The sequence below is a fragment of the Narcine bancroftii genome, chromosome 1, assembly GCF_036971445.1.
Source record: "Narcine bancroftii isolate sNarBan1 chromosome 1, sNarBan1.hap1, whole genome shotgun sequence".
Taxonomy (NCBI): Eukaryota; Metazoa; Chordata; class Chondrichthyes; order Torpediniformes; family Narcinidae; genus Narcine; species Narcine bancroftii.
Genome location: NC_091469.1, coordinates 116,211,453 through 116,228,732, shown reverse-complemented (window position 1 = coordinate 116,228,732; position 17,280 = coordinate 116,211,453). Strand labels below are relative to the sequence as shown.

The window sequence follows — 17,280 nt, the reverse complement described above, 5'->3', positions numbered from 1 at the left end:
AACCACCTGATCTTGAATCTGGTTTTCCAAACCTGCTCCATAATTGCAACCTTTGGCCACCTTCCTGAGTTGTGTGACCAATGAGCAATGCTTTCCATGTCCCTCTGTTTGATCTGTCAAAAGATCAGGCGTTGGAATGTGGCATTTGATTCCACAACAAAATGCTTTTTCAAGGCTTCAACAGCCCCGTTATAATCAGCTGGCCATGTCAGCCAGCGTCTTTTAAATCGTCTTGAGCTTCAGCGGTATTCAAGAGTAGAGCCCACTTCCGTGTGAGCTTCGCCAGCGTCGCCCCGTCGACAAACAGTCCCAAGCTGTCGGCATATGAATCGAACGCCTCGTACCAAGCCACCCAGCGAGCACTAACTGTGCTTGCTTCTCCAGTCGGGTGGAATGGAGACAAAGCTTTAATTCCCGTGGCTTCAATTCCTCCAAATGCCACATTTTCTCCTGTGCAGCTCAATATCAAGAATCTCAGTTCATCCTCGTCACCAATGCCTATTCCTGAGGTCAAACAAAGTGAACACTCTGAGGTGGAGTTCAAATAGGCCCAGTCTTTATTCCACCATAATTGTTTTGTACTTCCTCGAGGTCCTGTGCAACATCCCAGCCGATAACAGGCAGTGTGGTAGAAATGTGAACTCGAGGATTGATCTCGAGGACAGGTGCCCCTCTTTGCACACCTTGAGCTGGGAGGAAAGGGAGACATGCTCCTGAAGCAAGAGATGGATAGTGCAAATCCACTCGAAAATTCAGCCATGAAGGCAAGATTTCTGATGCAATAGACCTGGGAAAATTCGAGACCAAACAGTTGAGGTGCAATCTGGGCAAAAAACAGTTGAAATGCCCAGATCTTCCCCCAAACCTGGAAAAGTCCAGGTTCCCTGCACCTGCCGTGTGGCTGGGAATGGCTCAGGTTCCGTGCAACCTGGCCTGGGGTTCGAGGCTTGCAGGCGGTGCAGCAGCTCGGTGGCGACGCGGCGGCTGAGGTTGCCCACGGCAGCGGCTCCCGCACGTTCAGCCCGTTTCGCAGGCTCGCGGCTTGAAGGAGACGGCAGCACCGCAGCGCTCGACATCGGGCCCGGGCCCGGAGACCACCCGACATGGAGGCCTGCAGAGCAGGTAAGGACAGAGACATGGACGGGATCCTGACTGTGGGCCTCGGCGGCCCAGGCGACACCCCTCCGTATCCCGGTCAAATACGACATGAGAGTCAGAGGCTGAGTCTGAAGGAGATGGTTAAAGATTGGAGATTTCCCAGCACGAGGATCGTGTTGTTTATCGGAGACATGGACGACTTGATGTGGAGAGAGGAGGAGGTTTGCAATAGACGCCAAAGTTGGGAGGACAGTGGACAATGTTTGTTAATATAGTGGACAATATCTGGTAGTTTAATGGACAGTATTTGGGAGTATAATGGACAGTATAGTGGACAATATTTGTTAATACAGTGGACAATATTTGGTAGTATAATATTCAGTATTTGGTAGCATCATGGACAGTATAGTGGACAATATTTGTTAATATAGTGGACAATATCTGGTAGTATAATTGACAGTATTTGGGAGTATAATGGACAGTATAGTGGACAATATTTATTAATATAGTGGACAATATCTGGTAGTTTAATGGACAGTATTTGGGAGTATAATGGACAGTATAGTGGACAATATTTGTTAATATAGTGGACAATATCTGGTAGTATAATTGACAGTATTTGGGAGTATAATGGACAGTATAGAGGACAATATTTGTTAATATAGTGGACAATATCTGGTAGTATAATTGACAGTATTTGCTAGTATAATGGACAGTATAGAGGACAATATTTGTTAATATAGTGGACAATATCTGGTAGTATAATTGACAGTATTTGGGAGTATAATGGACAGTATAGTGGACAATATTTATTAATATAGTGGACAATATCTGGTAGTTTAATGGACAGTATTTGGGAGTATAATGGACAGTATAGTGGACAATATTTGTTAATATAGTGGACAATATCTGGTAGTATAATGGACAGTATTTGGGAGTATAATGGACAGTATAGTGGACAATATTTATTAATATAGTGGACAATATCTGGTAGTTTAATGGACAGTATTTGGGAGTATAATGGACAGTATAGTGGACAATATTTGTTAATATAGTGGACAATATCTGGTAGTATAATTGACAGTATTTGGGAGTATAATGGACAGTATAGAGGACAATATTTGTTAATATAGTGGACAATATCTGGTAGTATAATTGACAGTATTTGCTAGTATAATGGACAGTATAGAGGACAATATTTGTTAATATAGTGGACAATATCTGGTAGTATAATTGACAGTATTTGGGAGTATAATGGACAGTATAGTGGACAATATTTATTAATATAGTGGACAATATCTGGTAGTTTAATGGACAGTATTTGGGAGTATAATGGACAGTATAGTGGACAATATTTGTTAATATAGTGGACAATATCTGGTAGTATAATGGACAGTATTTGCTAATATAATGGACAGTATAGTGGACAATGTTTGTTAATATAGTGGACAACATCTGGTAGTTTAATGGACAGTATTTGGGAGTATAATGGACAGTATAGTGGACAATATTTGTTAATATAGTGGACAATATCTGGTAGTATAATGGACAGTATTTGCTAGTATAATGGACAGTATAGTGGACAATATTTGTTAATATAGTGGACAATATCTGGTAGTATAATTGACAGTATTTGCTAGTATAATGGACAGTATAGTGGACAATATTTGTTAATATAGTGGACAATATCTGGTAGTTTAATGGACAGTATTTGGGAGTATAATGGACAGTATAGTGGACAATATTTGTTAATATAGTGGACAATATCTGGTAGTTTAATGGACAGTATTTGGGAGCATAATGGACAGTATAGTGGACAATATTTGTTAATATAGTGGACAATATTTGGTAGTATAATATTCAGTATTTGGTAGCATCATGGACAGTATAGTGGACAATATTTGTTAATATAGTGGACAATATCTGGTAGTATAATTGACAGTATTTGCTAGTATAATGGACAGTATAGAGGACAATATTTGTTAATATAGTGGACAATATCTGGTAGTATAATTGACAGTATTTGGGAGTATAATGGACAGTATAGTGGACAATATTTATTAATATAGTGGACAATATCTGGTAGTTTAATGGACAGTATTTGGGAGTATAATGGACAGTATAGTGGACAATATTTGTTAATATAGTGGACAATATCTGGTAGTATAATGGACAGTATTTGCTAATATAATGGACAGTATAGTGGACAATGTTTGTTAATATAGTGGACAATATCTGGTAGTTTAATGGACAGTATTTGGGAGTATAATGGACAGTATAGTGGACAATATTTGTTAATATAGTGGACAATATTTGTTCGTATATTGGACAGTATTCGGTAGTATAATGGACAGTATAGTGGACAATATTTGTTAATATAGTGGACAATATCTGGTAGTTTAATGGACAGTATTTGGGAGTATAATGGACAGTATAGTGGACAATATTTGTTAATATAGTGGACAATATCTGGTAGTATAATGGACAGTATTTGCTAGTATAATGGACAGTATAGTGGACAATGTTTGTTAATATAGTGGACAATATCTGGTAGTTTAATGGACAGTATTTGGGAGTATAATGGACAGTATAGTGGACAATGTTTGTTAATATAGTGGACAATATCTGGTAGTTTAATGGACAGTATTTGGGAGTATAATGGACAGTATAGTGGACAATGTTTGTTAATATAGTGGACAATATCTGGTAGTTTAATGGACAGTATTTGGGAGTATAATGGACAGTATAGTGGACAATATCTGGTAGTATAATGGACAGTATTTGCTAGTATAATGGACAGTATAGTGGACAATATTTGTTAATATAGTGGACAATATCTGGTAGTATAATTGACAGTATTTGGTAGTATAATGGACAGTATAGTGGACAATATTTGTTAATATAGTGGACAATATCTGGTACTATAATGGTCAGTATTTGGGAGTATAATGGACAGAATAGTGGACAATATTTCTTAATATAGTGGACAATATTTGGTTGTATAATTGACAGTATAGTAGAAAATATTTGGTAGTATAATGGACAGTATTTGGTAGTATGATGGACAGTATAGTGGACAATATTTGTTAATATCGTGGACAATACCTGGTTGTATAATGGACAGTATTTGGTAGTATTATGGACAGTATAGTGGACAATATTTGTTAATATAGTTGAAATTACTTGGTGGTATAATGGACAGTATTTGGGAGTATAATTGACAGTATAGTGGACAGTACTTGTTAATATAGTGGACAATATCTGGTAGTATAATGGACAGTATTTGGGAGTATAATGGACAGTATAGTGGACAATATTTGTTAATATAGTGGACAATATTTGGTTGTATAATTGTCAGTATAGTGGACAATATTTGGTAGTATAATGGACAGTATTTGGTAGTATAATGGACAGTATAGTTGACAATATTTTTTAATATAGTTGACAATATCTGGTTGTATAATTCACAGTATTTGGTAGTAAAATGGACAGTATAGTGGTCAATATTTGTTAATATAGTGGACAATATCTGATAGCATAATGGACAGTATTTGGTAGTATAATGGACAGTATAGTGGACAATATTTGTTAATATAGTGGACAATATCTGGTAGTAGAATTGACAGTATTTGGTAGTATAATGGACAGTATAGTGGACAATATTTGTTAATATAGTGGACAATATCCGGTGTATAATGGACAGTATTTGGTAGTATAATGGACAGTATAGTGGACAATATTTGTTAATATAGTGGACAATATCTGGTAGTATAATGGACAGTATTTGGTAGTATAATGGACAGTATAGTGGACAATATTTGTTAATATAGTGGACAATATTTGTTCGTATATTGGACAGTATTCGGTAGTATAATGGACAGTATAGTGGACAATATTTGTTAATATAGTGGACAATATCTGGTAGAACAATTGACAGTATTTGGTAGTATAATGGACAGTATAGTGGACAATATTTGTTAATATAGTGGACAATATCTGGTAGTATAATTGACAGTATTTGCTAGTATAATGGACAGTATAGAGGACAATATTTGTTAATATAGTGGACAATATCTGGTAGTATAATTGACAGTATTTGCTAGTATAATGGACAGTATAGTGGACAATATTTGTTAATATAGTGGACAATATCTGGTAGTATAACTGACAGTATTTGCTAGTATAATGGACAGTATAGAGGACAATATTTGTTAATATAGTGGACAATATCTGGTAGTATAATGGACAGTATTTGGGAGTATAATGGACAGTATAGTGGACAATATTTGTTAATATAGTGGACAATATCTGGTAGTATAATTGACAGTATTTGCTAGTATAATGGACAGTATAGAGGACAATATTTGTTAATATAGTGGACAATATCTGGTAGTATAATTGACAGTATTTGCTAGTATAATGGACAGTATAGAGGACAATATTTGTTAATATAGTGGACAATATCTGGTAGTATAAGTGACAGTATTTGGGAGTATAATGGACAGTATAGTGGACAATATTTGTTAATATAGTGGACAATATCTGGTAGTATAATGGACAGTATTTGGTAGTATAATGGACACTATAGTGGACAATATTTGTTAATATAGTGGACAATATCTGGTAGATTAATGGACAGTATTTGGGAGTATAATGGACAGTATAATATTTGTTAATATAGTGGACAATATCTGGTAGTATAATTGACAGTATTTGCTAGTATAATGGACAGTATAGAGGACAATATTTGTTAATATAGTGGACAATATCTGGTAGTATAATGGACAGTATTTGGGAGTATAATGGACAGTATAGTGGACAATATTTGTTAATATAGTGGACAATATCTGGTAGTATAATGGACAGTATTTGCTAGTATAATGGACAGTATAGTGGACAATATTTGTTAATATAGTGGACAATATCTGGTAGTATAATTGACAGTATTTGCTAGTATAATGGACAGTATAGTGGACAATATTTGTTAATATAGTGGACAATATCTGGTAGTATAATTGACAGTATTTGCTAGTATAATGGACAGTATAGAGGACAATATTTGTTAATATAGTGGACAATATCTGGTAGTATAATTGACAGTATTTGCTAGTATAATGGACAGTATAGTGGACAATATTTGTTAATATAGTGGACAATATCTGGTAGTATAATGGACAGTATTTGCTAGTATAATGGACAGTATAGTGGACAATGTTTGTTAATATAGTGGACAATATCTGGTAGTATAATCGACAGTATTTGCTAGTATCATGGACAGTATAGTGGACAATGTTTGTTAATATAGTGGACAATATCTGGTAGTATAATGGACAGTATTTGCAAGTATAATGGACAGTATAGTGGACAATGTTTGTTAATATAGTGGACAATATCTGGTATTATAATGGACAGTATTTGCAAGTATAATGGACAGTATAGTGGACAATGTTTGTTAATATAGTGGACAATATCTGGTAGTATAATGGACAGTATTTGGGAGTATAATGGACAGTATAGTGGACAATGTTTGTTAATATAGTGGACAATATCTGGTAGTTTAATGGACAGTATTTGGGAGTATAATGGACAGTATAGAGGACAATATTTGTTAATATAGTGGACAATATCTGGTAGTTTAATGGACAGTATTTGGGAGTATAATGGACAGTATAGAGGACAATATTTGTTAATATAGTGGACAATATCTGGTAGTATAATGGACAGTATTTGGGAGTATAATGGACAGTATAGTGGACAATGTTTGTTAATATAGTGGACAATATCTGGTAGTTTAATGGACAGTATTTGGGAGTATAATGGACAGTATAGAGGACAATATTTGTTAATATAGTGGACAATATCTGGTAGTATAATGGACAGTATTTGGGAGTATAATGGACAGTATAGTGGACAATGTTTGTTAATATAGTGGACAATATCTGGTAGTTTAATGGACAGTATTTGGGAGTATAATGGACAGTATAGTGGACAATATTTGTTAATATAGTGGACAATATCTGGTAGTTTAATGGACATATTTGGGAGTATAATGGACAGTATAGTGGACAATATTTGTTAATATAGTGGACAATATCTGGTAGTATAATGGACAGTATTTGCTAGTATAATGGACAGTATAGTGGACAATGTTTGTTAATATAGTGGACAATATCTGGTAGTTTAATGGACAGTATTTGGGAGTATAATGGACAGTATAGTGGACAATGTTTGTTAATATAGTGGACAATATCTGGTAGTTTAATGGACAGTATTTGGGAGTATAATGGACAGTATAGTGGACAATATTTGTTAATATAGTGGACAATATCTGGTAGTTTAATGGACAGTATTTGGGAGTATAATGGACAGTATAGAGGACAATATTTGTTAATATAGTGGACAATATCTGGTAGTATAATTGACAGTATTTGGGAGTATAATGGACAGTATAGAGGACAATATTTGTTAATATAGTGGACAATATCTGGTAGTATAATTGACAGTATTTGCTAGTATAATGGACAGTATAGAGGACAATATTTGTTAATATAGTGGACAATATCTGGTAGTATAATTGACAGTATTTGGGAGTATAATGGACAGTATAGTGGACAATATTTATTAATATAGTGGACAATATCTGGTAGTTTAATGGACAGTATTTGGGAGTATAATGGACAGTATAGTGGACAATATTTGTTAATATAGTGGACAATATCTGGTAGTATAATGGACAGTATTTGCTAATATAATGGACAGTATAGTGGACAATGTTTGTTAATATAGTGGACAACATCTGGTAGTTTAATGGACAGTATTTGGGAGTATAATGGACAGTATAGTGGACAATATTTGTTAATATAGTGGACAATATCTGGTAGTATAATGGACAGTATTTGCTAGTATAATGGACAGTATAGTGGACAATATTTGTTAATATAGTGGACAATATCTGGTAGTATAATTGACAGTATTTGCTAGTATAATGGACAGTATAGTGGACAATATTTGTTAATATAGTGGACAATATCTGGTAGTTTAATGGACAGTATTTGGGAGTATAATGGACAGTATAGTGGACAATATTTGTTAATATAGTGGACAATATCTGGTAGTTTAATGGACAGTATTTGGGAGCATAATGGACAGTATAGTGGACAATATTTGTTAATATAGTGGACAATATTTGGTAGTATAATATTCAGTATTTGGTAGCATCATGGACAGTATAGTGGACAATATTTGTTAATATAGTGGACAATATCTGGTAGTATAATTGACAGTATTTGCTAGTATAATGGACAGTATAGAGGACAATATTTGTTAATATAGTGGACAATATCTGGTAGTATAATTGACAGTATTTGGGAGTATAATGGACAGTATAGTGGACAATATTTATTAATATAGTGGACAATATCTGGTAGTATAATGGACAGTATAGTGGACAATGTTTGTTAATATAGTGGACAATATCTGGTAGTTTAATGGACAGTATTTGGGAGTATAATGGACAGTATAGTGGACAATGTTTGTTAATATAGTGGACAATATCTGGTAGTTTAATGGACAGTATTTGGGAGTATAATGGACAGTATAGTGGACAATATTTATTAATATAGTGGACAATATCTGGTAGTTTAATGGACAGTATTTGGGAGTATAATGGACAGTATAGTGGACAATATTTGTTAATATAGTGGACAATATCTGGTAGTATAATGGACAGTATTTGCTAATATAATGGACAGTATAGTGGACAATGTTTGTTAATATAGTGGACAATATCTGGTAGTTTAATGGACAGTATTTGGGAGTATAATGGACAGTATAGTGGACAATGTTTGTTAATATAGTGGACAATATCTGGTAGTTTAATGGACAGTATTTGGGAGTATAATGGACAGTATAGTGGACAATATTTGTTAATATAGTGGACAATATCTGGTAGTTTAATGGACAGTATTTGGGAGTATAATGGACAGTATAGTGGACAATATTTGTTAATATAGTGGACAATATCTGGTAGTATAATTGACAGTATTTGCTAGTATAATGGACAGTATAGAGGACAATATTTGTTAATATAGTGGACAATATCTGGTAGTATAATTGACAGTATTTGCTAGTATAATGGACAGTTTAGTGGACAATATTTGTTAATATAGTGGACAATATCTGGTAGTATAATTGACAGTATTTGCTAGTATAATGGACAGTATAGTGGACAATGTTTGTTAATATAGTGGACAATATCTGGTAGTATAATTGACAGTATTTGCTAGTATAATGGACAGTATAGTGGACAATATTTGTTAATATAGTGGACAATATCTGGTAGTATAATTGACAGTATTTGCTAGTATAATGGACAGTATAGAGGACAATATTTGTTAATATAGTGGACAATATCTGGTAGTATAATTGACAGTATTTGGGAGTATAATGGACAGTATAGTGGACAATATTTGTTAATATAGTGGACAATATCTGGTAGTATAATGGACAGTATTTGGTAGTATAATGGACAGTATAGTGGACAATATTTGTTAATATAGTGGACAATATCTGGTAGATTAATGGACAGTATTTGGGAGTATAATGGACAGTATAGAGGACAATATTTGTTAATATAGTGGACAATATCTGGTAGTATAATTGACAGTATTTGCTAGTATAATGGACAGTATAGTGGACAATGTTTGTTAATATAGTGGACAATATCTGGTAGTATAATTGACAGTATTTGGGAGTATAATGGACAGTATAGTGGACAATATTTATTAATATAGTGGACAATATCTGGTAGTTTAATGGACAGTATTTGGGAGTATAATGGACAGTATAGTGGACAATATTTGTTAATATAGTGGACAATATCTGGTAGTATAATGGACAGTATTTGCTAATATAATGGACAGTATAGTGGACAATGTTTGTTAATATAGTGGACAACATCTGGTAGTTTAATGGACAGTATTTGGGAGTATAATGGACAGTATAGTGGACAATATTTGTTAATATAGTGGACAATATCTGGTAGTATAATGGACAGTATTTGCTAGTATAATGGACAGTATAGTGGACAATATTTGTTAATATAGTGGACAATATCTGGTAGTATAATTGACAGTATTTGCCAGTATAATGGACAGTATAGTGGACAATATTTGTTAATATAGTGGACAATATCTGGTAGTTTAATGGACAGTATTTGGGAGTATAATGGACAGTATAGTGGACAATATTTGTTAATATAGTGGACAATATCTGGTAGTTTAATGGACAGTATTTGGTAGTATAATGGACAGTATAGTGGACAATATTTGTTAATATAGTGGACAATATTTGGTAGTATAATATTCAGTATTTGGTAGCATCATGGACAGTATAGTGGACAATATTTGTTAATATAGTGGACAATATCTGGTAGTATAATTGACAGTATTTGCTAGTATAATGGACAGTATAGAGGACAATATTTGTTAATATAGTGGACAATATCTGGTAGTATAATTGACAGTATTTGGGAGTATAATGGACAGTATAGTGGACAATATTTATTAATATAGTGGACAATATCTGGTAGTTTAATGGACAGTATTTGGGAGTATAATGGACAGTATAGTGGACAATATTTGTTAATATAGTGGACAATATCTGGTAGTATAATGGACAGTATTTGCTAATATAATGGACAGTATAGTGGACAATGTTTGTTAATATAGTGGACAATATCTGGTAGTTTAATGGACAGTATTTGGGAGTATAATGGACAGTATAGTGGACAATATTTGTTAATATAGTGGACAATATTTGTTCGTATATTGGACAGTATTCGGTAGTATAATGGACAGTATAGTGGACAATATTTGTTAATATAGTGGACAATATCTGGTAGTTTAATGGACAGTATTTGGGAGTATAATGGACAGTATAGTGGACAATATTTGTTAATATAGTGGACAATATCTGGTAGTATAATGGACAGTATTTGCTAGTATAATGGACAGTATAGTGGACAATGTTTGTTAATATAGTGGACAATATCTGGTAGTTTAATGGACAGTATTTGGGAGTATAATGGACAGTATAGTGGACAATGTTTGTTAATATAGTGGACAATATCTGGTAGTTTAATGGACAGTATTTGGGAGTATAATGGACAGTATAGTGGACAATGTTTGTTAATATAGTGGACAATATCTGGTAGTTTAATGGACAGTATTTGGGAGTATAATGGACAGTATAGTGGACAATATCTGGTAGTATAATGGACAGTATTTGCTAGTATAATGGACAGTATAGTGGACAATATTTGTTAATATAGTGGACAATATCTGGTAGTATAATTGACAGTATTTGGTAGTATAATGGACAGTATAGTGGACAATATTTGTTAATATAGTGGACAATATCTGGTAGTATAATGGTCAGTATTTGGGAGTATAATGGACAGAATAGTGGACAATATTTCTTAATATAGTGGACAATATTTGGTTGTATAATTGACAGTATAGTAGAAAATATTTGGTAGTATAATGGACAGTATTTGGTAGTATGATGGACAGTATAGTGGACAATATTTGTTAATATCGTGGACAATACCTGGTTGTATAATGGACAGTATTTGGGAGTATAATGGACAGTATAGTGGACAATGTTTGTTAATATAGTGGACAATATCTGGTAGTTTAATGGACAGTATTTGGGAGTATAATGGACAGTATAGAGGACAATATTTGTTAATATAGTGGACAATATCTGGTAGTATAATGGACAGTATTTGGGAGTATAATGGACAGTATAGTGGACAATGTTTGTTAATATAGTGGACAATATCTGGTAGTATAATGGACAGTATTTGGGAGTATAATGGACAGTATAGTGGACAATGTTTGTTAATATAGTGGACAATATCTGGTAGTATAATCGACAGTATTTGCTAGTATCATGGACAGTATAGTGGACAATGTTTGTTAATATAGTGGACAATATCTGGTAGTATAATGGACAGTATTTGCAAGTATAATGGACAGTATAGTGGACAATGTTTGTTAATATAGTGGACAATATCTGGTATTATAATGGACAGTATTTGCAAGTATAATGGACAGTATAGTGGACAATGTTTGTTAATATAGTGGACAATATCTGGTAGTATAATGGACAGTATTTGGGAGTATAATGGACAGTATAGTGGACAATGTTTGTTAATATAGTGGACAATATCTGGTAGTTTAATGGACAGTATTTGGGAGTATAATGGACAGTATAGAGGACAATATTTGTTAATATAGTGGACAATATCTGGTAGTTTAATGGACAGTATTTGGGAGTATAATGGACAGTATAGAGGACAATATTTGTTAATATAGTGGACAATATCTGGTAGTATAATGGACAGTATTTGGGAGTATAATGGACAGTATAGTGGACAATGTTTGTTAATATAGTGGACAATATCTGGTAGTTTAATGGACAGTATTTGGGAGTATAATGGACAGTATAGAGGACAATATTTGTTAATATAGTGGACAATATCTGGTAGTATAATGGACAGTATTTGGGAGTATAATGGACAGTATAGTGGACAATGTTTGTTAATATAGTGGACAATATCTGGTAGTTTAATGGACAGTATTTGGGAGTATAATGGACAGTATAGTGGACAATATTTGTTAATATAGTGGACAATATCTGGTAGTTTAATGGACATATTTGGGAGTATAATGGACAGTATAGTGGACAATATTTGTTAATATAGTGGACAATATCTGGTAGTATAATGGACAGTATTTGCTAGTATAATGGACAGTATAGTGGACAATGTTTGTTAATATAGTGGACAATATCTGGTAGTTTAATGGACAGTATTTGGGAGTATAATGGACAGTATAGTGGACAATGTTTGTTAATATAGTGGACAATATCTGGTAGTTTAATGGACAGTATTTGGGAGTATAATGGACAGTATAGTGGACAATATTTGTTAATATAGTGGACAATATCTGGTAGTTTAATGGACAGTATTTGGGAGTATAATGGACAGTATAGAGGACAATATTTGTTAATATAGTGGACAATATCTGGTAGTATAATTGACAGTATTTGGGAGTATAATGGACAGTATAGAGGACAATATTTGTTAATATAGTGGACAATATCTGGTAGTATAATTGACAGTATTTGCTAGTATAATGGACAGTATAGAGGACAATATTTGTTAATATAGTGGACAATATCTGGTAGTATAATTGACAGTATTTGGGAGTATAATGGACAGTATAGTGGACAATATTTATTAATATAGTGGACAATATCTGGTAGTTTAATGGACAGTATTTGGGAGTATAATGGACAGTATAGTGGACAATATTTGTTAATATAGTGGACAATATCTGGTAGTATAATGGACAGTATTTGCTAATATAATGGACAGTATAGTGGACAATGTTTGTTAATATAGTGGACAACATCTGGTAGTTTAATGGACAGTATTTGGGAGTATAATGGACAGTATAGTGGACAATATTTGTTAATATAGTGGACAATATCTGGTAGTATAATGGACAGTATTTGCTAGTATAATGGACAGTATAGTGGACAATATTTGTTAATATAGTGGACAATATCTGGTAGTATAATTGACAGTATTTGCTAGTATAATGGACAGTATAGTGGACAATATTTGTTAATATAGTGGACAATATCTGGTAGTTTAATGGACAGTATTTGGGAGTATAATGGACAGTATAGTGGACAATATTTGTTAATATAGTGGACAATATCTGGTAGTTTAATGGACAGTATTTGGGAGCATAATGGACAGTATAGTGGACAATATTTGTTAATATAGTGGACAATATTTGGTAGTATAATATTCAGTATTTGGTAGCATCATGGACAGTATAGTGGACAATATTTGTTAATATAGTGGACAATATCTGGTAGTATAATTGACAGTATTTGCTAGTATAATGGACAGTATAGAGGACAATATTTGTTAATATAGTGGACAATATCTGGTAGTATAATTGACAGTATTTGGGAGTATAATGGACAGTATAGTGGACAATATTTATTAATATAGTGGACAATATCTGGTAGTTTAATGGACAGTATTTGGGAGTATAATGGACAGTATAGTGGACAATATTTGTTAATATAGTGGACAATATCTGGTAGTATAATGGACAGTATTTGCTAATATAATGGACAGTATAGTGGACAATGTTTGTTAATATAGTGGACAATATCTGGTAGTTTAATGGACAGTATTTGGGAGTATAATGGACAGTATAGTGGACAATATTTGTTAATATAGTGGACAATATTTGTTCGTATATTGGACAGTATTCGGTAGTATAATGGACAGTATAGTGGACAATATTTGTTAATATAGTGGACAATATCTGGTAGTTTAATGGACAGTATTTGGGAGTATAATGGACAGTATAGTGGACAATATTTGTTAATATAGTGGACAATATCTGGTAGTATAATGGACAGTATTTGCTAGTATAATGGACAGTATAGTGGACAATGTTTGTTAATATAGTGGACAATATCTGGTAGTTTAATGACAGTATTTGGGAGTATAATGGACAGTATAGTGGACAATGTTTGTTAATATAGTGGACAATATCTGGTAGTTTAATGGACAGTATTTGGGAGTATAATGGACAGTATAGTGGACAATGTTTGTTAATATAGTGGACAATATCTGGTAGTTTAATGGACAGTATTTGGGAGTATAATGGACAGTATAGTGGACAATATCTGGTAGTATAATGGACAGTATTTGCTAGTATAATGGACAGTATAGTGGACAATATTTGTTAATATAGTGGACAATATCTGGTAGTATAATTGACAGTATTTGGTAGTATAATGGACAGTATAGTGGACAATATTTGTTAATATAGTGGACAATATCTGGTAGTATAATGGACAGTATTTGCTAATATAATGGACAGTATAGTGGACAATGTTTGTTAATATAGTGGACAATATCTGGTAGTTTAATGGACAGTATTTGGGAGTATAATGGACAGTATAGTGGACAATGTTTGTTAATATAGTGGACAATATCTGGTAGTTTAATGGACAGTATTTGGAGTATAATGGACAGTATAGTGGACAATATTTGTTAATATAGTGGACAATATCTGGTAGTTTAATGGACAGTATTTGGGAGTATAATGGACAGTATAGAGGACAATATTTGTTAATATAGTGGACAATATCTGGTAGTATAATTGACAGTATTTGGGAGTATAATGGACAGTATAGAGGACAATATTTGTTAATATAGTGGACAATATCTGGTAGTATAATTGACAGTATTTGCTAGTATAATGGACAGTATAGAGGACAATATTTGTTAATATAGTGGACAATATCTGGTAGTATAATTGACAGTATTTGGGAGTATAATGGACAGTATAGTGGACAATATTTATTAATATAGTGGACAATATCTGGTAGTTTAATGGACAGTATTTGGGAGTATAATGGACAGTATAGTGGACAATATTTGTTAATATAGTGGACAATATCTGGTAGTATAATGGACAGTATTTGCTAATATAATGGACAGTATAGTGGACAATGTTTGTTAATATAGTGGACAACATCTGGTAGTTTAATGGACAGTATTTGGGAGTATAATGGACAGTATAGTGGACAATATTTGTTAATATAGTGGACAATATCTGGAAGTATAATGGACAGTATTTGCTAGTATAATGGACAGTATAGTGGACAATATTTGTTAATATAGTGGACAATATCTGGTAGTATAATTGACAGTATTTGCCAGTATAATGGACAGTATAGTGGACAATATTTGTTAATATAGTGGACAATATCTGGTAGTTTAATGGACAGTATTTGGGAGTATAATGGACAGTATAGTGGACAATATTTGTTAATATAGTGGACAATATCTGGTAGTTTAATGGACAGTATTTGGTAGTATAATGGACAGTATAGTGGACAATATTTGTTAATATAGTGGACAATATTTGGTAGTATAATATTCAGTATTTGGTAGCATCATGGACAGTATAGTGGACAATATTTGTTAATATAGTGGACAATATCTGGTAGTATAATTGACAGTATTTGCTAGTATAATGGACAGTATAGAGGACAATATTTGTTAATATAGTGGACAATATCTGGTAGTATAATTGACAGTATTTGGGAGTATAATGGACAGTATAGTGGACAATATTTATTAATATAGTGGACAATATCTGGTAGTTTAATGGACAGTATTTGGGAGTATAATGGACAGTATAGTGGACAATATTTGTTAATATAGTGGACAATATCTGGTAGTATAATGGACAGTATTTGCTAATATAATGGACAGTATAGTGGACAATGTTTGTTAATATAGTGGACAATATCTGGTAGTTTAATGGACAGTATTTGGGAGTATAATGGACAGTATAGTGGACAATATTTGTTAATATAGTGGACAATATTTGTTCGTATATTGGACAGTATTCGGTAGTATAATGGACAGTATAGTGGACAATATTTGTTAATATAGTGGACAATATCTGGTAGTTTAATGGACAGTATTTGGGAGTATAATGGACAGTATAGTGGACAATATTTGTTAATATAGTGGACAATATCTGGTAGTATAATGGACAGTATTTGCTAGTATAATGGACAGTATAGTGGACAATGTTTGTTAATATAGTGGACAATATCTGGTAGTTTAATGGACAGTATTTGGGAGTATAATGGACAGTATAGTGGACAATGTTTGTTAATATAGTGGACAATATCTGGTAGTTTAATGGACAGTATTTGGGAGTATAATGGACAGTATAGTGGACAATGTTTGTTAATATAGTGGACAATATCTGGTAGTTTAATGGACAGTATTTGGGAGTATAATGGACAGTATAGTGGACAATATCTGGTAGTATAATGGACAGTATTTGCTAGTATAATGGACAGTATAGTGGACAATATTTGTTAATATAGTGGACAATATCTGGTAGTATAATTGACAGTATTTGGTAGTATAATGGACAGTATAGTGGACAATATTTGTTAATATAGTGGACAATATCTGGTAGTATAATGGTCAGTATTTGGGAGTATAATGGACAGAATAGTGGACAATATTTCTTAATATAGTGGACAATATTTGGT

At 33.0% G+C, this 17,280-nt stretch overlaps 1 protein-coding gene across 1 annotated transcript in view; it reads left to right on the top strand.

Annotated features, from left to right (window-relative positions):
• The first annotated feature begins 735 nt into the window (after nucleotides 1–735).
• fam151b (family with sequence similarity 151 member B) overlaps nucleotides 736–17,280 on the top strand; it is a 404,076-nt gene continuing 387,531 nt past the window's right edge. The window contains exon 1 of the mRNA XM_069936502.1: nucleotides 736–1,122. Within this exon, the coding sequence (XP_069792603.1) occupies nucleotides 1,104–1,122 (19 nt within the window). The 5' untranslated portion in view covers nucleotides 736–1,103. The remainder of the gene's footprint in view (nucleotides 1,123–17,280) is intronic.